We start from the raw sequence: 24150 nt of genomic DNA, 5'->3' as shown, positions 1-24150 counted from the left end.
CCTGGGTAGATGTGGCACTTAGGGACATAGTTTAGTAGTGGAATTGACAGTGCTGGCCTAAGGGTTGGACTAAAGGACCTTATAGTTCCTTTCTGACCTAAATGATTCTATGTTTTTCTTTAACTGGGGTTTAGCCCTCAGAAATCACCTTTTCTCACCCAAAATCTGTATTTTTGTTTCAGTAATGAATTAAAGTTCATTCTTGGTTATTATCCTAAGAATACAATATTAGCTGTAAGCAGTTCTGTGGATAAGAGCAGACACTGATGGATGTAATTGATTCTTTTTTGTAATAAAATGTTTTATTGTAGACGGATGCATCCTGATCTGAAAAACAATCTGATGGAGTTTAAAAAACATCTAATTGAAACTACTAACAACATGGAACCACTGAAGGTTTGGGAGATGCAGGGTATGTGTTGGATTTTCTTTTTAATTAACACAATACTCTTTAATATTTCTTTTGTTATTTTAATGTATTGATATTATGATAAAAGCTTCTTTTAAAATAAGAGACATAATTTCATAAAAAGCCCTTAATACCGCAAGTGTTTAAAAGGCATGTGCTGATACCTTGTATGCTAGAAATTAAAGGACCGTTGAAGTAATTTTATAAGATGGAGAGATATATTGCCTGTTTTGTGCCTGATGTATCATCTCAGGTATTATAACTTGTTTTAGATACTTTTTTTAGAGGTCAGGCAAAACATATAATTTTGACATGACTTCTAGGTTAGGATGAAATACATGTTAGGACAGCTTGTTTCCTTTAATTTATAAATTTTATCAGTGTACTGGAGTTCACATTGATGCATTTTTTTTGATATATTATCAAGTGGAAGAACATGCTTTTGAAAGCTTTCCTGTAGAAAAGGAAAGCAAATACATTGATTGCTAAAGCTTATGTGCTGATGACTTGTAGGATATTCTGTAGCTTGAATTAAATTTAAATCTCTGATAAAATGTAACAACAATCAAGTTTATGCAAGTAAATTTTCCCCCTTACAGTCTTCAGCTTTAGAGGACAACCTGATCAAAATTACTTTGCCTATATATTGGTGCAGTGAAGGAGACTGAGCAATCATCTGAGCTTCAGTTTCTTTTGGGACCCTGATATTACAGAGCTTGCTAGCAATGTCCAGTCTGATATTAGCTGTGTGAGATAACTGTAGTTCACTTGCAGTCGTTTATCAATGAAGTTCAGCTGCAGGATTTATCTTTGTCCAAAATTAAAAACAATTGAAAAATATAGCTTTAAAGTTCTTATGAGAAATCTACTTTGGAAAAAAAAATAGGAAAAGAAAATAATGGGCTGGACTATTTTTCATTTTGTGTGTAATTGAATGCCACGTGGCTGACATTAAAGCTGAAGCAGACATGAAACTTCAATCCCTTTAATGTCTACCTTCAAAAGACAGCACAAGGTCTCTGTTTAGTGGTAGTCTTTTCTGTGGTGTTATGGGTACATATATAAAAAAGGAAACTGGTGCTGCTTTCCAAAGAACCAGTTCTTAGTGTTGAAAGTAGTTAAGTGTTGGGATGCTGTTAATTTATGTCAGGAGGACTTGTAGTGGCTTATGGTGCAGGGTCTTCAGTCTTCAGCCCCCACATTTTTTGGTGCAGATGTTTTGATACCCTTACTGCTGATATGACAGGGTGCTTTCTCTAGATCATTCTTAATGACTAATTATAGTGGCTGAATTAATGGCTCAGCTTCTCTCTGATTTCCTTTAATTAGCTTCAAAGTAAAAATCTAGCTAAATTTAAGCAAAACTACTTCAGCTATAGGGCATACTTCTATTTATAAGTGAACCTAAACACCATTCAAGAGTTGTCTTTCAAGAGCTTTTATATTTTAGGTAAGTAATTAGTAAGTGCTTTTTCCTCAAGGTGCCTTACACAGCGCTCTCAGCTGTGTTAGGGTGCTGCAAGGGGAGGTCTGTAAGTGACTGCTCTGACCGGAGATAACCAAGGAGGTAAAAAGATGTCATTTGGCCTCAGTGGTATTTGGATCCTAGCTGTTCAGCATAAAATGGAAATTATTAACAGTTTATGAAGGGTTTTAAGTGACCCAAGTTTACAGCTTCCTCACTATCTGCAGTAACAGCAGCAACTTGGTGTTCTACAGGGCTTCAACAGATCACAACTTATTTGGCTGTTGAAAGGGTCCTGAAACCTACTTTTGATTTCTTTTCTTGTTAAAAGTATTAAGAAATAGAAGTTAATATTCCACCTCTCGCTCACCTATTTTTTTCATCCAAGAAGTATCTTATCAGGCTAAACTAGGGATGTCTTATTCACTTTGATCCAGTCTTCCTTTTTTTTTTAATTTTATTTTTCTTCCTCCATCCTAGATCTTAGCTTTCAAGCAGCTGCTCGAATTATGTCTACGCCTGTTTATGACGCCTTAAAGGTAATGAAAGACATTGCTCAGAACTTCCCAATAAGAGCCAGGTATGGTATTTGCGCTTTTTTTTTTTCCAAATGCTATCTTTATTTTTGTATTTGACTGTAATGATAGTAATACAGATTTATATCCAAATCCTGCAGTCACATATTCATGTTTGACAGCTTGCTAGTTGGATTCCAGGCAATTTCATTGAGTAGAAGATAACTCCAGGGAGAGCTCATGATCCATCTCTTAAATGTTTCCTGTCTGATGCAGGAGATGCCATGAGGACATGCTAATCATTACTTGAGGCTATGCTAATTACTATTACTTTAGGACATGCTAATCATTCCTTAGTTCTCATGGATTTCACTGGGCTGATATTTTCCCAGGTGGAAACTTCTGTTGAATTAGTAGCAGAACTAGTCACAGTAGGAAGAGGCAGAATACCATTAATAAATTTTGTGGGGATCCACACACATTAGTTCTAAGCACAATGTTGGTGTCAAGATTGGGCCCTGGCTGTTGTATGGTAGTGTTCTTACTGGGGAAGATCTGTCTTCCATAACAGATTGCTAAAAAAAGTTCAAGAGAAATATTAAATAAATGGACATGTCCTGATTTTAGCTATCTGAATATGAAAAGTTGTTCTTCCTGTAAGCCAGTAGTACTGTGATTGAGAAATGCTTTTCTTCATACTTACTAAGTTCTTCATGTAATCCTATCAGCAATATTTGCTTGAATTACAGAATTAAATGTGATGCTAAATAGGGTTCTTAACGCAGCGTGCTTTCACATTTTGCCACTCTTGTTTAATTATCACAGTATTTCATTGTCACCCCTGATTGTCTGTTGGAGAAAATCTACACCATAATGGAAAAACTACCATTGTAATATCTTGTGTCAAGGAAGCAAAATGCCTATTAAAATGCCTGAAGCATAATTATTATGAAATAGTATGTTATAAGTTTGTACTTAGATTAGCAATCAGAAAATTCAGCTTTCCGGTAGGAGATAGTGGAAGCATACATAATGTCAAACTTCAAGTCCGGTTCTGTTCTTTAAAGGACAGGAAAAAAGTCATTTTGAAGTGTGCCAGGTGACATTTAAATCATGGATTTTACAAGTCATTAAATCGTTACATTCCACTCCAACTCCCGTTGTGTATTTGTGGCATTAGAGAGCTCAATTCATCTACTCTTCAAATATTTTCTGGGTAAAAGTATAAGAAGACTTTAAAATTATTAAAAGGGGAATCACTGTTTCTGTCCTGCATGACTTATTCTAATATGCTAATCTAGCATGTTATTTTTCACATAAGAAATTACTTGTATTTAAATAATTTAAATTTAGTAGGTCTGCATTGATGGCTTAAAGGGGCATAGTGTAAAAATAGTGCACAGACTAAATTTCATTAATAGTCTAGTCATGCTTAACCTGATGAATCAAAATACTAGTTTGGAAAAAAAACCCCTAGAATTAAATGAAGAGATATTGCTTAGTCACTTTAGATAAATAGCCAATCATTATAACAACAGTGTTTTTAAACTGTGTAAGTTTCAGACAGTTTTTATATGAAAACAACCCCTTTATTGAACAAAACTTGGTTTTAAAAGGCTGTATGCAAATTTTAGAACTGTAGTTATGAAAATAAAATACTGCACATTTCTTAAAAATGGGGTTCCTTAAACCTCAAAAAAACAATTAATATACCATTCCTCTGAAATTTTCTTTCACTTTCTAATTTGCCACCTGTATTTTTCTGTCTCAATATTTCCAGTTGAAAAGGTTAGTCTGAGGTAGATTTCACGAAATGTCATCAGATGTAGACAGTGTACCAGCTGATATATGTCATGGCAACATTTTCATAATTCTTTTTATAAGGTATTTTTCATCTTTGATTTGTTATATACTTGTCCTATTATTGCATTCTGAAAGAGCATATAATTAGGTATTATAATGCTTTGTTGCTTGCTATTTATTAATCATTCACAAATGTTAACAAATGACCCTGTGAAAAGTTTCCTTTTTTCCCCTCAACCTTCAGTACTACATGGTTACATGTTCTTCCAGGTAAGAATAAAGATGCATAAAATTATAGAGAATATTTCAACCTCAGGGGGATTCAGGAACATTCCTACATCATGTAGAAAGATAAATAGTGTCCATTTTCTTTCAACTACTGAAGTGTTTCTCTTTAGTTAGAGTCTTTCACTTGACAATTAAAAAAATATAAGTAAAAATTTTGTGAAGCTCTGAACAAATTGAACAAAAGAGGGAACTCAAAATGAGCAGATGTCTTTCACAGGTATGCTTGTTACCTCAGGTTGGCAGGGTATCCTTTCCAAGGATCAACCATCACACTTTCTGCATAAAATTATGCGAGAATCCTGCAATGTCAACTGCCATGCATGAACAAGGAGCTGTTTAATGATTCTTTGGATTGCTTTCCTATTACTAGAACAGCTATCTAAAGCTTACCTTTTGTTGATGGGTATTTCACTTCCTTGCTAATGTTGGACCACCTTTGAATTTTCCTTTGTCTTTTTATTATTTTCCCATTTATGTTTTTTTTTTCTGCCTAACTTCTCACAGTAGGAGTCATTTGGAAAAACACAGGTTTTCCTTTTCATCTGTGCATTTTTTATCAGCTGACTGTGCTTATGAGAGTTGCAGGCCCCACTATTTTTGTCTAGTTCAGCATGATAAAATTCAGGTTTTTAAAGTATTTTTTGAAATTTTTTTACTTCAGAACTCTCTAATATCAAGCTTGGAAAATCATACTGTTTGCTCCTACAGTAGGTCTCTTTGGTGGTCTGGAAAGTTTTAGTAGTTATTTAAAATAAACTGACTTTATGTCTTATTTCTGACATATTGTGAGAAATGTGGAGTATACTAGCAAGATCTATTCTAAATCAGTTTATTTAGGGGGGGAGATGAGAATTTATATTATTAAATGCTTTATTTTCCACAAGTTTGAAACTGGCTTAGCAGGATCTCAGTGTGCTTAGTTAACTTTCAGGTTTAAGATGACTCCAGTTTTTCTTCAAGCCCTGTACAAATTTGCTAAACCCTGTACAGTCCTGTTTTGAAGAAAATGTTCATATAGCCAACTAGAATATTTATTTTGGCATTTATCAGGACAGACAGATTTAGGTTAATATGGTTTAGGTTTTTTTAAGACATGGAGAGATTAATTTGCCTCTGAAAGTGTTTTATGATAAGCCTGATAATTATAAACTTCACATACAATACACTGTGGTAGGGGAAGGTAAAATAGAACATTCTTCAGAGGTAGAAAAGACAAATTGATGTGTTACCTTCAAAAGAGGGAATGACTAAGGAAACTAAAACTTTGTCTGTCTGTGAATGCTTAACATTTTTAAAGGTTTCTATCTTTTTTTCTAAGTCTCAGCTAAGTTTAAAGTGGTCATTGTTTGCATGTTTTCCTTGCCTTTGTCCAGACAAATCCATCTCTCTCCATGCTGTAAAGTTGAGTACCATGGAGACAGTAATATTAACTTAAAAATGCAAATATGGTATGTATTCAGGTAATAATTTAGATGACCAAACAACTTACTTTTTTGTAGTATACATCCAGTAAAACAAGCCATGAGGAAAGATTGAGAGTGGTAAAAATACATTGATGATATTACTGCAAAAAAAAACAACTAGCCTGAATCTGGAACATGGCTTTACTAGAGTAAAACAGAACTATATTTGTCTTAACAATTCAGTATTTATGATACTGCATTACTTTTCTTTTTAAGACTTAATTACAGGATTCTTCAGTTACAGTGCATTGAATGTTTAATTAAAATACCAATTTTATGTAAAATAATGCCTGTTTAAAAATACATGGTGGTTGAGTGATACAAATATTTTATTTGAACAGATCACTTACAAGAGTACCTGTAGACAAGAAAATGCAAAATGAAATAGAAGAAAATCAGAAGGTTTGTTTTTATTTCTTTCAATGGACATTTGAACTACTATTGTATTGCTGCTTTTGGAGATTTTTTTACTGTAGCAACTTTCATGGTTTTTGTTAAAGAAAAAGAGCTAAGTGTTCTAAAAATCTGTTGTGAGACAGGTAACATTTAAATATGTAATTCAAGTATTTCACTTTCCGCTATTTGTGAAACTTTCTCCATTCTCTCTTTTGGTTTTACAGAATTAGGCAAAGCCAAACAATTTTCATGGAGTGTTGAGTCAGAGATTGTGTGCTGGGAAAGCAAAATAGGTATCAGTTACTTTTTCTATGGCTTTGGTGTTGAATCTAAGCCTGCTGCTTATATTATGGTCAGCAAATGTGAACTTTGAGCTTTTCACACTCTCAGAATCACACATGCAGCTATGCTGCAAGGTGTTTTGAACATCATCTATGGCAGATGGTGGGTTTCTTTTCATTCGTGATTCACTGCATCTTTTGTGCCTTGTACCATGTGAGGAGTCCCTGTTCCTCTGATTTTGACTGATCTGAGGTTTATTCTGAGACACCACTTAATATTTGTTGAATTTGTTGTGTCTGTCTCTGTTCAGTTTGGATTTTTTCTTTCAAGTTGAGTGTTGCAGTTAAATGTTAGGCACCATTCTTGTAGGACTGGTCATATGAAATAACATCAATGACTGGTCAAATGAAATGATTGGGAGAAGTAACTTGAAATTTGGATCTGAAACAAATTACAATGGATATGTGTGTTTGGTCAGCTGAATCACTCCTATGATTCCATTAATGTATTAACTACGTTAAGAGGATTTTATGCACCCATCACACTAAGTTTTCATTTCATGTGAGGTCACATCCTTCCTGTAGCCTAACGGCCTTTAGACAGCTAAAATCTAAAATTTGTTGAATTAAAGGAAAGAAACTTCCTGAACACTGCTGCTTGAGCACAATAAATTGTCATGTGCATTCTTGAACTGCAGTACATCCATCTAGCAGCGGGAGAGATATGATCTCATGCTGTGCGTAACTGGATGATTCCCTCTCAAGATAATGAAAGTTGAATAGGAAATGCAATGGGAGGAAATAAAGTTATTAAAAGTGAAAGGCATGTGATGATTTAGGTGTAATGAGTTGATACCTAAGCAAGAAATAGACAAAGAACTCCTTTAGATAAAAGAAAAAAATAAAATCTCATTAAACTGAACTCACAACTTGCAATGCAATAATTTGCTGAAGTTTAGCAAGAAATTATTACATGAATATTATCAGTCTTAAATTCTAGTGTTGGATGCCTGAATACTCCTTCCATCAATGTTTTTATGACAAAGTCAATGCACTTCTAGACAATCAAGTATCTAGCATCAAAATTGTATTAAGAATCTTACCTCTGATTTATGGCTATCTCTAAGTATCTGAAGGGAGGGTGTCAAGGAGATGGAGCCAGGCTCTTCTCCGTGGTGCTGAGCAATAGGACAAGAGGCAACGGCAAAAACTGATGTGTGGGGAAGTTCCACCTGAACATGAGGGAGAACTTCTTTACTTTGTGAGTGACTGAGCACTGGAACAGATTGCCCAGAGAGGTTGTGGAGTATCCCTCATTGGAGATATTCAAGAATACATATCTGGCCACTCTCCTGTGCAGTGTGCTTTAGGATGACACTGTTTTGGGAGGGAGATTGGACCAGATGACACACTGTGATCCCTTCCAACCTTAACCATTCTGCAGTTCAGCTCAGTTCTTTTCATATTCACATTTCCTACTTACATTTAACTCTGTGAAATTAACCACACTGCTTTACAGAAATGATACCATTTTCAATGTGCTCTTATTTTTGCTCTTGTTTGTCCAGTTACAAGTTTATATCAGGAGTGGCTGAGTGGCTTGCTGCAGGCATGCTTTTCTTAAAGTACATTTTTTGTTCACACTTACTTTGTTTAGCAAGTGGGAGCTGAACTGGAAAAAAATCACATCTTGTGTATTTTTTGTGTTTTCCATTTCTCTGTTGGGAATTAAGGCAGATCTGGAAATCTTGACTGCTCCTTCTGTCATGAGTTGTAATAGACTACTGTGTTGCTCCTGTCACTTATCTTGCTATAGACTGAATGGTGTTGCGCCTCCGGGCTCTGCAGGAAAATGATGATACATGCTTTACTCCCTAAATACCCACGTTCCACTTGTATTTGTTTATTGTGGATCTTTTTTCTTCTTAGCATAGCATCTCTTTCCTTGGCAATCCCTTTCTCATCTGTGTTCTTTCCATGGTCCCTTTGTTAGACGAGATTTTAAGTTTCCAATCTGTTTTTCCTAATTCCCTGAAACAATTCAACTACAAGTTTTTCAGAATTGAGAGATGTGAAGTCATTGAGAAAGCTGGTTTCAAGTGGAGGTCTGAGTGACATAAGTATGGTCTCCCTTTGCTGAATGGATATATAGAAATAATTTCAGAACTTAGAAGCTGTATTTCTGTATGTGTGTATTTTCACTTTCTGTTGGCAAACACTGAAAATGTCCTTTTCTCTGCCTTGTAAAGGTAGGTTGTTTTCATTTGTATTTGTTCATCAGAGGTGTATTAAATAGCATTCATAAAATATGTGGTCATTATTTTTTCCAACACTCAGATAAAAAAAAGAAATTGTGTGGAAGAGATTTGATGTGTCTGTTTCACAGAATTGCTTAAGGGTGTTTATATATGTTAGTGTAGACATCTACCTAAATAAGTAAGCAGTACTTTTTACTTTTTAGCATTTCCATGAAACGCTTGGAATTCAACCTGGAGAAGCACGTTTATTTCTAAATGGCCTTCATATTGACCTGGATTTTCAAGATCCCTTTAGGTAAGATGTACATTTTGTTTGAAGGTCACAGACTTACTGATAATAGTGGGGAGTTGTGCTCATGGTCCTAATCTCACCTGTTGCATTTTGGGGGCAAGGAAATGTTCCAGTAGGAGGAATATTGATTTACAGTGGTTTTGCTTTTGAGTATGGACATGATATAAGTAGTTGAGAATAGCCTTTTCTCTTGGAATATGTTTTCCAACTTGCTTATAATTTTACAACTCACCACGTCAAATTAGTTTGGAAATTGAAGGAATCTAACATGTGCTTGTAAAAAGGTATGGAAAGCACTTTATAAAAAAAGTAAGTGAGGCATTCATATCCCTGTTACTTAACAATCTGGAAAATACAGATGTGAAGGTTGTCACAAAGTCTTGCCAGCTGTGTTCTTCTGTGGAGTACTTCAGGGGTTTTTTTATTCTCAAATTTGAACTTTCAGATTGCAGCAAGTGTTCCAGAGTCCCATTTGGTCTTCTGGGAGGTTTTAGGGCATGGCTATGTGTTTGCTCAGTGCTGAGTTCTGCCATGATACAGGCTTAGAGTTCATCTGTGTCTCCATCACTTGTTGCTTGCTTCTCTACTCACTTGCAAAGCTGCTTCTTAGGGTACCCCAGCTTGGATGGATTTCTGCCTCAGGCAGGACAGTGCAGCAAGAAAGCTTTCACTCTGCTGTCCTGATACTTCTTGCTAAGGATGGATAAAATTGCTTCATATAAAATAGATCTAAATGAATAAAAGAATTGTATAATCTGTTGTAATTATGTTTTGAAATAAGTTAGAGGCATAGTGTTATTAACTGATGTTTTAAACGTTAGGCTGTGGGAGAATATAAAGAAAAAATATTCCTAAGACTATTAACATGAAGATTGTTTTTAGTTTTAAAAATAATTTTTATGTCATTACAAGAGATCTTTGTAGACATTCTGTATTTTATCTTCCTGAAAAAGCATTTTAGAGACTCTTAAACTGGAAGGAAAAGTGATGCATGGCCTTCATGAACTTGGAATCAAAGGGGAGACCCTGAGTAAATTTATGAGGTTGCATGTACATCCTACAGATAATAATTATGCACTAGATATTCGTCACTCTTCAATAATAGTAAGTAACTAAAGTTATTTATTTAGAGATTATATCTTTGATAATTCTCTGTATGAAACAGTTTCTTTTTTTTACTGCAGTTGAAATACTCTGCATGAGGCCATATATCAATTAGCAGTTTTAAATGTTTTCAAGGGTAATATCCCTTCAATATTTTTATGAGTAATTTTTTTTCTAGTTTATACCTTATTAAAATACTAAGATATGGGGTGTTTAAAGGAAAAGAAAAATGTATTTAGAGTAGTTGCACACTCCAAACTATAGAATTTGTCTTTTATATCAATTAATGTAGCTACATAATACTACATAATATCTCATATTATGCATGATTTCTAAGTGTACTTTACAAGTACGATTAGTGAATGTTGGGCCACTTAAATATATTATCTCTAGCTATCCAATGACTGTGATTTTTACCCTTCTTCAAAATTTACAGAGGTTATACACTGGGGAAAAGGCACAAACCAAAACCACTACAGCACTAAAATATTATTTTCTTGCATCTGAAAGAGCCACATTTCTCTCTTGTGTTTGCCCCAGCTTGCACAGAAAGGACTAGAAGAAAGAATCAGCCACATGTTAATTGGCTATTTTGAGCTATCTAAAGTTCTGTTGCTGCAGTCTGAAGACAAATACTGTACATGGACTACAAGATGGTTGTGCTGTGTTACACACATCTGTGTGACACATTGTTATGATGTTTGCATTGTGAAAGTAATTTCACTATTGGAAAAAAACTGGTTTTATTCACATCCTTGTACACAGTACTTATGGTCCTTTTTCCTTTTCCATCCAGTATTATTTTGTACTGCAGATAAAAACAGTTTGATTAAAAAGAAAAAATAAAGATAAAATTTAAAAGCTATTTCCTGTTATTATTTAACAAAAGAAAGGGAGACATTTTATAGTATTGTTATGCCCACATATTTTTCTCAGTGTTCAATGCATGTTTTCTTTTTTTTGTTTTAGTGGATTAATAATATAGAACAAGATCGCAGCTATAGCACATGGCCTACAAGCTATCAGGAGCTTCTAAAAACCTCATTTCCTGGATTTTTACATGAGATTAGACGAAATTTATATAATTTGGTAAGTTTGGAGAAGTTTGCATTTTTTTCATACTGTATATATTAATATGTGGGCAGTTTATTAAAAAATATACATGCTGGATTTATTGTTAGGTTTTCTATGTGGATCTGCTAAGAGTAGTGAATACTGCTTTATCAAGTGAGTCATGTATGGTTGTTAATTTGATTTGCAGATGGATTTGGGCACAGTTTTGTAAAGAATTTTTATGTTCCTTTTCATGCTACACATAGAAAGTTCACTACTGTCAAAGCATGAGGGAAGGTAATGATAGCTGTCCATGCTTTAGAGATGGTAAACTGAGGTACAAAGATATTTAAGTTATAAAGCATACTAATTATTGTCTTGTAGCTTAATTTTTCCTCTGTAAATAGGATTTTGTATCATTTAGTAAGCTGTGGAAGCAGCTATTGCTGATTTAAATGAAAATTGCAAAAGGTAATCTTACAAACCATAGAATCATGAAATGGTTTGGGTTGTAATGGACCATTGAAAGTTATCTAGTCCAGCTCTCCTGCAATGACCAGGGACCAAAACTTCATCCAACCTGTTCTTTAACAATTTAAATGGTGGTCTATCCACAGCTTCTCTGAGCAACCAGTTCCCCTTTGACACCTTTGGTGTCTCACCATCCTCATTTCTTCATATTCAGTCGAAATCTGCCCTCTTCTAGTTTAAAACTGCTATCTCTTGTTCCATCACTACATGTCTCTACTACTGGTAAAAAAACCCTCTCCTTCTTTAAGTCTCGCTATACTCACAGGAGAGATGCTCCAGCTTCTGATTGTTTTTGTGGCCCTTCTTTCTATCCACTTGAAGTCCATGTCTTTGCTGTTCTGGGACCCCAGAGCTGGATGCAGCACTCCAGGTGGGCTCTCACCGTGGCGCAAGGACAGAATCCCCTCCCTGGCCCTGCTGCCTACGCTGCTTTGGATGCAGCCCAGGACATGTTTGGTTTTCTGGGCTATGAGTGCACACTGCCAGCTCAAGTCCAGCCTCTCATTGACCAGCAGCCCTTAAGTTCTTCTTGGCAGGGCTGTTCTGGATCTGTTCATCTCTCAGCCTGTGTTGATGAACTGGGAGTTGCCCCAGCCTAGATGCATCACTTTGTACTCGGCCTTGCTGAAACCTGTGAGGCTCTCATGGATGCACTTCTTGAGCCTATCCAGGTCCCTCTGAATGGCTTCCCATCCTTCACATGTGTCAGCTGCACCACTCAGCATGCTGTCCTCTGCAAAGCTGTTGAGGGTGTGCTTGATTCCTCTGATGTAGTTGCTTGAAGTGATGCAAAGTTTGTGTGTAAAAAGACAATGAAAATACCAGCAATAGGTAATTTTAAAATGTATCTTTATAGTGAAGCGTAAGATGTGTGTAATATGAAGTAGATTGCATTACGTATTCAGGGTTAAATATAAGAGCTGTACTGTAGAAATCTATAACACAACATTTCACTATAATCTGAAAGGGAGGGTTCAAAATTTTTCAAGTTACTCTCCTTCATTTCAGCTACACTCGCAAATTTGATGAATTGTAAGGGGAGTTTGCAGTGCAAAGCTGAATAAATCAGGTATAGATGTCCAATTAAATCTACATAAGGATCATTTGCCTATGCAGACACATCCCAGTTTTAAATTCTGTGCATACCTGAAAAATCTGAATTTATACTCCAAGCTACACTAAGTGAAAAAGTGAATACAAAGATAGATGAGACAGGAAGGAGGAAGTCTTCCCAAAAGCTCAATTTTTTGCTTGACGTTTTCAGCCAAAATATTGTTGTTTTATTTTTGTTTGGTTTTCACAACAGAAGAGAGTTTGTTAAAGAATGTAACAGAAAAATCAGCATTATATCTTTCTAAAATAAAGAGTTTATTAATAAATGCAATGTAATGGCACAGAGTCTTTCAAAGGAGAAAAGTTGGATCACTTGGTTTGAAGTTCAGTGAATAGTTAAATCCTATTTTCACTGCTTGATCCAAATTCCTTAATTCTGATGTTTTTTTCATTTATAGTCCTAATGTTTTCTTACAATGAATGCTCTAAAAAAATTGAAAACAGCTGGGGCGTACAGCTCCTTTGGAAATTAATGTTCTTGTCTTAGATTTTATGTCTGAAGAAAAAATAAAAACAGACATCAGGAATAAATATTGGATGCTTGATATGTTTTCTCTTCTTAGGTGCTTTTTGTTGATCCTGTCCAAGAAGATACTGGTGATTATATGAATCTGGCAGAATTATTCTATCATCATGATATACCACTTAGGTAAGGAAAACAGAAAGTTTTGAGGAAAAATCTTTAAATAAGGATTCTGCCCTTTTTTCTTCTTCATTTTCTATTCTACTAGATGAGGATGTGAATTTGAGGTAAATCCAATGCAACAACATTCTAATAAGGCACATTGGTTACCTATTTGTGTCAAGCTTACTCAGGTGTTAAGTATTCTTAAGCAAATAGATTGCAAGGTAAAACATACCTGAGTGTGTGTAAAATGAACTGCAAAAGTCTGATAAAAATTTATCTTGTCAAATAGTCCCACTGGGTGTTCTTGTGAAGTTGCATTCTAATAAAAATATTTGTTATGTAAAATGTGCTTTCAGGGAATTTTTAAAATTCAGTTCTTTCAATTGTGATTGCTTTATCTAATGTTGTTTCAATATACACTCTTAAAGACCACAGTGAGATTATCCTCATGGAGTTTTGAATTTCTGAATGTGAACATCATTTGAGAGAGAGACACTTCTGAGGAAGAGTCTGGTTGATCTGAGATACCTAATTGTAAAAAAAGTGAATTTGTCTCAGAAATGGCTGTTTATTTCCACATTTTATTAAAGAAGGATATCCAAAGTTCAGCAAGATGAATTGCGTGTTAAATTTTTGAAATCCACCTGTGAAGTGGCTTTTTATGTCCTCAATAAATTACAGGTGTTTTATTTTACTTTAAAATTTTACTAGTTCTGATCTTTTTTTGTAGTTGTTTTTTCTAATTTTTTATCTTTCAATTACAAAAGCATAATGAAAGACAGATTGCAGTGTTCTGTGTGTCTTCACAGAAAGGTTTGGGTTGGAAGGGACCATAGTATGGCTTAGTCTCAGTCCATGCTTTTTGCATGAAAATAGTGTCAGTGCACCACCTCCAATAAGCCTTTTTACCTCCCAAGCCTCATATTCCTTTGGGTTTTCTTTCATTTAATGAAAATGTAGGGGTTAGTAGGAGGTGTATTTAAAACTGATGTGAGTGGAAAATGAACGGCAGTGTCAGGGTGGTGGAAGGCTCAGAAAGTTGAAAAGGTGAGAGAAGGGCTGGTGGGAGTGGCACACACTGATGATGGGACATCAGTGCCTCAGCACTGTCTTTATGCAACTACTCAGGATATCCCTGTCAGGAAAAATAAAAGACTGAGAATGCCCAGACTAAAACAAAGACTCAAGCCGTTAAGAGATGATGGCAGGAATGTAAAAAATCAAAACCTTCATCCAGGTAAGGAGAGGAAATACTGTGATTAAACCCTATTGACTCACAGGAATCTTAATTATTGTCAGCTGTAAAAGGCATATGTAAAGTCAGTACATAGTTGGTAACCTAAGCATACTGTAGAGCTGATGAAGGAAGCATGGCTGGTATCCTATGTCACCACACAGTCATGGGAACACCACACAAGTGCAGGGTTTTTATCTCTACAAGCTGGGCAGATCACTTCAATGCAAACATTTTGTTCTTCTGTGTTTGTATTAGAATTTGTGTGAAGCAGATACTGTCTTAAAATGTTTGATTTCTTTTTATTTTTTTTATAGAATTGGAATAGTTTTTATTTTAAGTACAAAAGAAGAAATTGATGGAAATGAAGATGCTGGAGTAGCTCTTTGGAGAACTTTTAATTACATTGCAGAGGAATCTGACACTACTCAGGCCTTTATGTCGATAATTAATGTTAGTTCTTTCACAATAAATCATCTGTTTACTTCTGGTTTATATTTTATTAACAGTTAGGGTCTTGCTACCTTGTGATAACATGAGATGTGTGCATTTACTTTATGCAGAAATGAAGTATTAAAAGCATGTGTAGCATTAATAGTCTATAGAATTATTTGCAGAAATCCTTTCCTCTTGCATCAACCAATTTGCTCTTGTAATTTTGCCTATCAACAGGTTTTCTTAAATAATATAAAAAAGTAGGTGCATGCCTTTCAGCTTTTATTATTATGAAAAATTATTCTGTATTAATGTTAACGTAATGGGCCTGTCTTTTTGTTCTGTGTCTTTTGGAGTACAGGGATTTTAATGTCGCTTTGGTGGTCCATTTGAAAAACCCTTTCTTATTGTCCAGTATAGGAAGTGAAACAGTAAGATAATTTCTTTGGTCATGCTTGAGCTGTCCATGACTGCAGAAAACATACAAGTATTCAAGGCTTGCACCTTAATGAGGCAGGTTAACTTTGTAAGAGAATACAGATTCTCATAAGAAAGGAATTTCAGAGATTAGAGATGAATGGAGGAGAAATAATGTGAGTCATCTATGTAAAGGCTCTGTGGGTAAAAGTTAGAGAATATGGTATTTATACGTAACAATTTTTCTTCTATTTGTTTTCTGGTTTTATGTTTAGTGCCTAGAAAATGTCATAGTGTCATGGACAAACTTAGAGAAGTCCACAAATGTTAGGAAGCTGACATGCATGGGTAACAATTATCTAGGCCTAGATCAAAAAATATAATTTACAGTGTGCTTTTTAAAATGTTGTATTCCTCTCTTTACTTTGTTTCATAATATAAAAAGGGGAGACGATAAATACAATTGAAAGATAACAAAAATAGAAGCAATAAAATAAAGTTTGAGCTATTCAGAGCTATAGAGGAAAATATTGTTGCTCATTTGAAGAGAAATGAATAATTTTCACTTGAAATTTTTATTGTAAGTATGATGAAAGTAATAAAATATTATTCTATGAAATAACATCGCTAAGGAAAGATTATCACTGTAGAAAAAAATATCACTGACTAGTTTAGGCTTGGATTATATGGGTTCAGGTAACTACCCATGTTAGTTAGTTTATGGAGAGAATCCAGTTAGTAGAGAGAAATAACCTTTCACATTTAGCTCACATAGGTGTATTTCCTTGGCCACTTCAGATTTAGACTAAAGGTGTAATAATAGATCAATCAGAACAGTGCTCTAATAAAAATTTGTGCATATGTGCAATGGTGGTAACTACTACAGCAGTATAAAAAGTGCAGTACAGCAACAAGAGCAATATAAAATGATACCACCATAAAATTTGCTAGAGCACTTTAAGAAGTTCATACTTATTTATTGTTTTTTTAATTCTATTAATTTTATCAAGTTCTTTGGCAACTTCCTACATTTTTTAATTTCTTTGGGTTATAATTCTTACAGATGTACCATGAAGTCAAAGATGGAAATGTTCTGACAGTAGATGATGTGAAACAGATTCTTAGGAGTGAGTACCCCCATGCTGATGTTCAGAGTATCCTGGGTGTTCATTCTGAATACGATGAAGGGAGGAAGGTATGTTGAGAGCTGTGCTGAGTAAGAAATACTGCAGTGTATATGACTCGATGCATTTACTAACTTGAAGGACTGCTAAATATTAAAGCAAGTAAATCCAGCACCTTTGAGTAAAATTTTTCTTCAGCCACCATTCAGTCATTAATGGAAATGTAGTAAAGGTTACTGCATTACTGCTCTCACTATGAAAATTTACTCTTCCCTGCTGCTTTCAGGAACCACAAGTGTTTTTCTAGTAGGCGTGTCAAAGGGTCTCTCTTGAATTCTGCATTCTTATCTAATAAAGCTTGACTTACAAACATAAAAACCTTTTGATGTTTTTTTACTGTTCTTTCTTTGGTAAAAGCAGCTTTGACTGTCTCAGAGTTCTTCTCTGATGTTATTTGCTTCATTTTTATTTTTATTTAAAAGAAAAAAATAAGCTAGAATGTTAAGCAAAATAAAAGACAATTTCTCAGCAAGATGTTAAAGCAAAAGTTCAAAACAAAGGATATGGGTCTGTAATTTCCTTTGTCATTCTGTTTGACAAATGAGTCCCATCTCTCCCGTCAGGTTTCCAAACACTTTCTGTTTTGTCCCTGCCACTCATGACAAGGTGTGACAGTGAAGAGCGCTTGGAGATTACAGTTCATCCTCTCTGGATACTAGTTTCATTTTTTTACTACAGTCAGCTGCAGTCTGTTTAATCCTGTGATATTTCTGATTTGATCAGGCAGGAGCAACCTTTTATAAGAAGAGTGGCCTGGGTCCGCTGCCTCAAGCGCTGTTTAATGGCGTGCCCTTTCCCAGAGAGGAGATGGATGTGGCAGAGTTGGAGGCGCTTATTCTTCAGAGGATTTTTGATGCCACTGGCTTCTTCCAGCGGGCAGTGTTCATGGTATGCTTAACATTTCTAAATGAGTGCAGGATGAAGCATTTGACAGTGAATTGTCTCAGTCATGTTTATATATTATGATTTTTTATAATGAGATGGCTTGAAATTAGTAATATCGCACCTGCAGTTACGTTCTTACAATCATTTGTGGTCATGGTTTTGAAAGAGTATCTTGAAATTATTCAAGCTGAAGGATCAGCTAAGCATGTAATCATTATATGGAATTTTTCAACCAGAAACTGAGAACGTACAGCAGTTGTTCATTGAAAAATATATCTCTGATAGTTTGAAATACTATCTGTGTGACATTTATATGGTTTTGACCTGACATTGTCCATAATTTGGTGTATATAGAAACTTTAGGCTCAGCTGAAAGATTATACAAATACTTGGTCTTTGTTTGTCTTGAAAATCTGTCTTAAAAGTACGGATTTTACATTTTTCTAATTCTCCAGGGTTTGTTAGATGATCGTCTAAATGCAGTGGATTTTCTTATGGATCAGAGCAATGTAGTTTCCCGTATAAACCCCAGTATTCTTGGAGCAGAAAGAAGATACATACATTTCAGATCCACTTCTGGTAACTCCTTTTCTTGGGTATTGTTATGATTTGTGGGTTGCTTTTGGTTTTGTTTTCATATTTTAAAGTCTAATACTTTGTGGTTTACGTTATGCAGTTCCATTTCATGTGGAAGACTTCTCTACTTTCTCCTTTTTGGACTCACAAGATAAAAGTGCTGTAATTTCAGATAATATGAAGTATTTAACGAAAAAAGGTAATTAATTTTCTGTATAGGTTATCTGTCTATATATGGCTATTACAAATTGTTTAAATTTACCAGTAAAATATCCCAAGTAAGACAATGTTCCAAGGATTCCCTGTAAATTAAATATTTCTCAATATCCCAGTATCTTCTTTCAGGAAGCAGAGCATATCTGACTGTTATAAACATAAATTATAATTAACAGGGTAGTTAGTTTTTGTGACTTTGAAATGGGATGGATGTTGTGGCTTGTTGTTTTTGTTTTACAAACATGAAATTAAAAACCTTTACAAGACTTTTGCAACTTTGAAGATAGACTCAGCTCCCATACAAATGGTTTTACTTGATATTGAAGTCAGTCTGGTTTTCAAGTGGGTCTTACTTGCAGCATTGTCAGGGGCAGAATGTATACAGTTTGCATGCTTATATCACAATTAGGTATTTCTAAATTTAAGGAATAATTTATTATGTTTCTAATTTGTTAAGTATCTCCTTATTTTTCCTCTAGTTAGATGGTTGAATTTTGCCAAATGAGCCTTTATCTTTCTATAGAAAATAGAGTTTATATTCTGATGAATTATGACTCATTTATACATTTTGTCTTTGATAAAACTCAAATGTTTTTGTACATTTCAAATGCTTTTTAATATAAAATGTTATCATTGCATATGCAAGTACTTTTCCTTGAGTGGGAAAAAATTACAACAATGGGGTCATAATTCTGCATGGAATTTTACAATAGTCTGTGCCTTATGAAATAGCTGCTCATTTACATCAGTCCTTCAAGGGACACAAAAACCCTGTTAATAAAGTGCTTTCTTTCAGTGATTTTTTATGTGGTATTTACAGAATTTTCCTCAATTCATTATCAGAAAGAAATGCCAGATACTTAAATTTCTTTAAAATAAATTTATTTGACTCTTATTTGATTCTGTGTCTACAACCACAGGGACATCCTGGTGAGCTGCTAAATAAATTACTTTCATTCTGTGGGCTTATTTCTAAGATTGAGATCTCTTGTGTAAAACCTATAACCTTTAAGCTGGAATCTACATTTCAAATCTCTCTCCTCAATGTATCTCTCTAGACCACCGTAACAGTTAATAATAACCTTTTCCTAGCATCTCACCAGAACCCTGGAAAATTTCTTCCCCTATTCATTATGTTTTAGGGGATGTATGGTAGACTTGAGTAGACTGATATTCTTCTACAGATAATTTTGCAGAATTTTCCACCTACCATTGCTCTTCTATGACAAGTAAAGAACAGGAAATCATAGAGCAAGAAAAACAAAAAATATCTGTGTGTGCACTTAACACAGAAGTTTGCTTTCCTTGAGCTGTATTTATATATTCCTATTGGTGTCCAGAAATAATAAGTTTTTCTCTGTCTTTAGTTGAAGGACTTTCCCTATCCTGCCAGGGAAAGTGACTGGTGTAGTTTATGTAACTACTCAATTCTTTTCATTCCTGGCTATATGATCAGCCTTTATCAAATATTCACAAGTAACCTCTGGTAAAGCAGGTTTTATTATTTGGAACTAATTATTTAGGGCCCTCTTGTCTCAATGGATAAGCTCTTTTAGTCTCTATCTTGTATTAACGTGATAAATTGCCTTTTAAAAATCTTACTTCAATTCAGGGAGCAAAAGATTCTGATGTGGCAAAGATCCTTCTTACAGTTGGAGTCAGCAGTCAAACATACACATGAATTTAGAAATGACAAAGAGAATTAATTTGGTTTTCATTAGTCATGAGAAGATTCTCCAGAATGTAAAACAGGATTATCTTTAATTTTCAGATGAAGATGCATTGTATGCTGTTACTGTCTGGATTGTTGCTGATTTTGATAAGCCAGCTGGTAGACGACTGCTTTCTGATGCCTTGAAAAGCCTGGTGAGTTTCTAGCAGGTTTTATAAAAATAGTTATTATGAATATGTTCTTAACAACTCTCTCTGCACATTCAAAAATCATACTCTTAAATAAAAGTGCAGCAACTTTGTTGTTGGATAGGTGCAGACTTAAGAGATTGTGCTTTTGTTTTACTTAATTCCTGAAGGGAAATGATCATTTTGTTCATGGACTTGTAAGGCAGGAGACAAACTGTGACACTGTGTATTAAAAGGGTGAATTTCTTCCCAGTTAGAGTTTCTCTCATCAGGTAGCCTAGAATGATACCTGGAAGGACTTAGGGATACTGCCTGTTGATGTGAACCATTAAGCAGTGTTCTCCTGTATTATGTGGCACAGCTGTGGCCATGAAGCAACCATTTTCCCCTATACTGTTTGTGTGCTTCTAAGATCAATTTTCCTGTGTGTTTTCATGCTAGGAAGATCATCCACATTTATGAGTTTGCTTATTTTTAAGTTCTTCTGTGTTAATAATAGGATTTAAGGTAGGAATGTCTGAAATATAAATATACTTCAGAAAGTATAAATGTCAAGCCAATATAAATGACAGAAAGACCCTGTGTTTGGGGCAGGTTAAAAGAGTACCTAAACTGAAATCAGGAAGGCATCTGGACTTTCTAATCAGGAATGAAATAGGAACCACCCTAAGGGAACTAGAAAATTGGGATGTTGCCAAGAGAATGTGATGACAGATATGTCTTAGAAAGAGGCTTTAAAAAAGATAAAGAAGAATATTCAGTACAAGTCCTTGTTACAGAAAAGCATTTAATTTCTTTAACTGCTTGATTTATGTCTCAGGCTTGACAGATGTACTCCCTCTGTAGCTTCATTTTTTAACCCTCTTCAGAAGGGGAAATGTGCCACAGCTCCCACCTAAGAGGTGAGAACCACCTGGGCAAGTCCCCTTGTGTTGGTGAGAAGAATCTAGGAAAAAACCCCAAAACATTAGATGAATTTCATGTGTTGCTTTGTCTAGTGATTTTCAAATTTCATGAGAAATAAAATGAAAGAGTATTTTTTTTTAAGTCCTGACAGAGTCGACGGGAGACAAGCACATCCGATGATGATCAACAAGTCTCAATTTATTGATTTAACATGCGTGTTCTTATAACAGTGATAATAAGGCTCATACATATTGCAAAACTAAAGCTCACTATTGGTTCGCTATAAGAGGTCAGCTCAGCTTTTGCTATCAGATACTCAGGATGCTTATGTTTTCTCCCCTCAGATACTCAGGATGCTTATGTTTTCTCCCCTCATTAGCTAGTCTCTGCTTCTGCATCCTGTTATCGTATAACTTCCTGCTCAAGGACACTCTGGCCCTGCCAAAGGCCCCCCATCAGAGGCCCATTGCTTTACCAGCTGTGTTTTATCATGTCCCTTCTCTTCAAGCCACGTCTCCACAAAACTCTCCACAAAGTCCATTGATTTTTATTGAGGTTACTTACTCCTTTCTAGTCCCTTTTGTGTCTCAAGTCAGGGTCTAGTATAATTCCTGATAGTAGTAGAATTGGCACAGTCACCACTTGCTCATGACTTGCCATCAGCATTTGAGGAAAAGCATGCCAAAATATGGGGGTAAAAATGGCTGAAGGAAATTCACTTCTAGCTATTCCAGCTAATACCTGCTACTTTGAAAACTCTGATAAAATTTTGCTTCCTTTATAAAATTATTGAGCTGTCTTAGCTGCAAGAGACCTCTTGAGGTCATCCAGTTCAGCCTCCCACTCAAAGTGGAATTATTGCCTTTGTTACATCAGGTCAGCTGTAGGTGTGTTTGAAGGATTTCTGAAAATCTCCAAGGAGATGACTCTGTCCCTTCCCTTTTCAAATTACTCTGGTGTTGCACTGCCTTCCTTTTGTAGTTCTTTTCTGCCAGGCCAAACTTTGTGAGCATTACCTCTTGTTACTCTTTGCTAGTATCAGGAAGGGTTTAGCTCTGTCATGTTTTTCACTCTCCCTTCAGTAACTCTTGGTTGCTATTTAAGTTCTCTGTGGTCTTCTCTTTGCCAGATGGAGCAAACCTAGATTCCTCAGTGCTTCCTCATAGTTTTCTGACCATCTTGGGAGTACTTAGTGGAAGCCTTTCCACTAAGTGCTGAATACTAGTGATTGCATGGCTTACTTTTTGTTCTTTCCTGCATTGGAGTCCATTTACCTTTTCTTCAGTTAGTGGTGTTATTTGATCCTACCTTAGAATCATCACACTCTCTGGTAAAATTTGAGTGGTATCACTGATTTTAGCAAATGAAGGATTTTGCTCCTTCTGAACTTTAAAAGTGATAAGTGGATAAATTCCCTTGCATTTATTTTATGCTTGGTTGAGTAATTTTTGAAAAATAGACATCTACAAAACTAGTTCTGAAATCTGTAAATGAGCACTTGCTTATGTCCTTTGTTAAAAACATGCTTCTTCAAAATGCTCAAAGGCAATTGTTCTATTAAAGAAATGTAACACTTCTATTTAAAATATTTATCACAGAATAGGTAAGTCCTTACTAATCACTTTTTTACCCAAAGTTGGAGTTCTGAATTAGTCATTGATGTATCTTTTCTAAAGACAAATAGCTGCAAAAAATTGAATACTCAAGGGCATTTCACATAGTTATGAATGATATGAATACATTAGGTAACAGCAGATGGAACTGTAAAATTACTTATTGTTCTGTGTTTTTCTTTGCAGAAAACAAGCAGTCATACACGAGTTGGGATTTTGAACAATCCTTCATCAAAAATAAAGGAAGATAACACAGCCATTGCCAGAGGAATTTTGGCTGCTTTTTTAACCCAAAACAATAGCAACTTAAAAAGTTTCCTAAGTAAACTCAGTAAGGAAGAGACAGCAAAATCCCTTGCTGCTGGAACTAAAATTGTTAAATTCCTCATCCCAGTAAGTACAAGCTAAATTAGATTACTTCCTTTTTCATTTTACATATATCTTATTGGAAGGAGGTGGTGAGAATAACAGTGTTTGGCTGAATGTCATGAAGTTTATAACCCATATACTGTTTCTTCTCAAGCAGATTTGGATTTTTGATGACTTTCATGTGATTAAAGAATAGAGAATTTCTTGAAAGGAAAAAAATATGATGGTACTTAAAAATTCAGAATACAGATACCAAATAAAATTGAGACCAAGATAGTTTAATTTTTAATTTTTGGGGTTTTTAATAGCTCTCTCGTTTAGTTAAAATTGCAGTATTAATGTTTTTCAAGAATTTAGACTTCAGAAAAAGTTAAGACTAAATGAGAGTGGAGCTGAGTTATGAAATAACAGCTGCTAACTACTTTTTTTTGTCTCAGAAGGAGTTCTAAATTTTAGTCTTTTTAAATAGGAAGTGTTGGAAGACTAAGAAAACTCTCTGGAACCATATTAGAAAATTAATATTTTTGAGTAATGCTTTTGTTTCATTGTTTAATAAATTTTGAAAGACATAAAGGTGTCTAATGAAGCTGTGTATGCTAAGTATGTTACTAATTATTGTCATTTTATTATTTGTATCTGAATGAATCTGTTTGCTTGGTCTGTTTATTACTAATGAAGAGATACATATCAGAATAATTTTGACAGGTGAGGCATAATTCCAATTTTGACATGATTTTCTCCACTTGGAAAATGAATTTGTGTCTTTCTGGATGATGTTGGCTTCCCCAAAATATGTTCAAATTGTATCCAATGGCCATATTAGAATGACTGTTTGGTTTTTAGAGTATTACAAATT

At 34.9% G+C, this 24150-nt stretch overlaps 1 protein-coding gene across 3 annotated transcripts in view; it reads left to right on the top strand.

The window, feature by feature from the left end:
• UGGT2 (UDP-glucose glycoprotein glucosyltransferase 2) overlaps positions 1-24150 on the top strand; it is a 76420-nt gene that overhangs the window by 20345 nt on the left and 31925 nt on the right. For all 3 annotated transcript variants that reach the window (XM_059839238.1, XM_059839237.1, XM_059839239.1), the window contains exons 8-21: positions 312-412; positions 2355-2454; positions 6285-6345; positions 9082-9173; positions 10124-10274; positions 11244-11363; positions 13535-13620; positions 15151-15286; positions 16749-16880; positions 17593-17757; positions 18210-18333; positions 18431-18529; positions 20318-20412; positions 23112-23318. In XM_059839238.1, coding sequence (XP_059695221.1) covers positions 312-412; positions 2355-2454; positions 6285-6345; positions 9082-9173; positions 10124-10274; positions 11244-11363; positions 13535-13620; positions 15151-15286; positions 16749-16880; positions 17593-17757; positions 18210-18333; positions 18431-18529; positions 20318-20412; positions 23112-23318 — 1669 coding nt within the window. The remainder of the gene's footprint in view (positions 1-311; positions 413-2354; positions 2455-6284; positions 6346-9081; positions 9174-10123; positions 10275-11243; positions 11364-13534; positions 13621-15150; positions 15287-16748; positions 16881-17592; positions 17758-18209; positions 18334-18430; positions 18530-20317; positions 20413-23111; positions 23319-24150) is intronic.

Source organism: Haemorhous mexicanus, chromosome 2 (assembly GCF_027477595.1).
Source record: "Haemorhous mexicanus isolate bHaeMex1 chromosome 2, bHaeMex1.pri, whole genome shotgun sequence".
Classification (NCBI taxonomy): domain Eukaryota; kingdom Metazoa; phylum Chordata; class Aves; order Passeriformes; family Fringillidae; genus Haemorhous; species Haemorhous mexicanus.
Note: the sequence above shows the minus strand (reverse complement) of the source record. Positions and strands in the feature narration are given on the sequence as shown.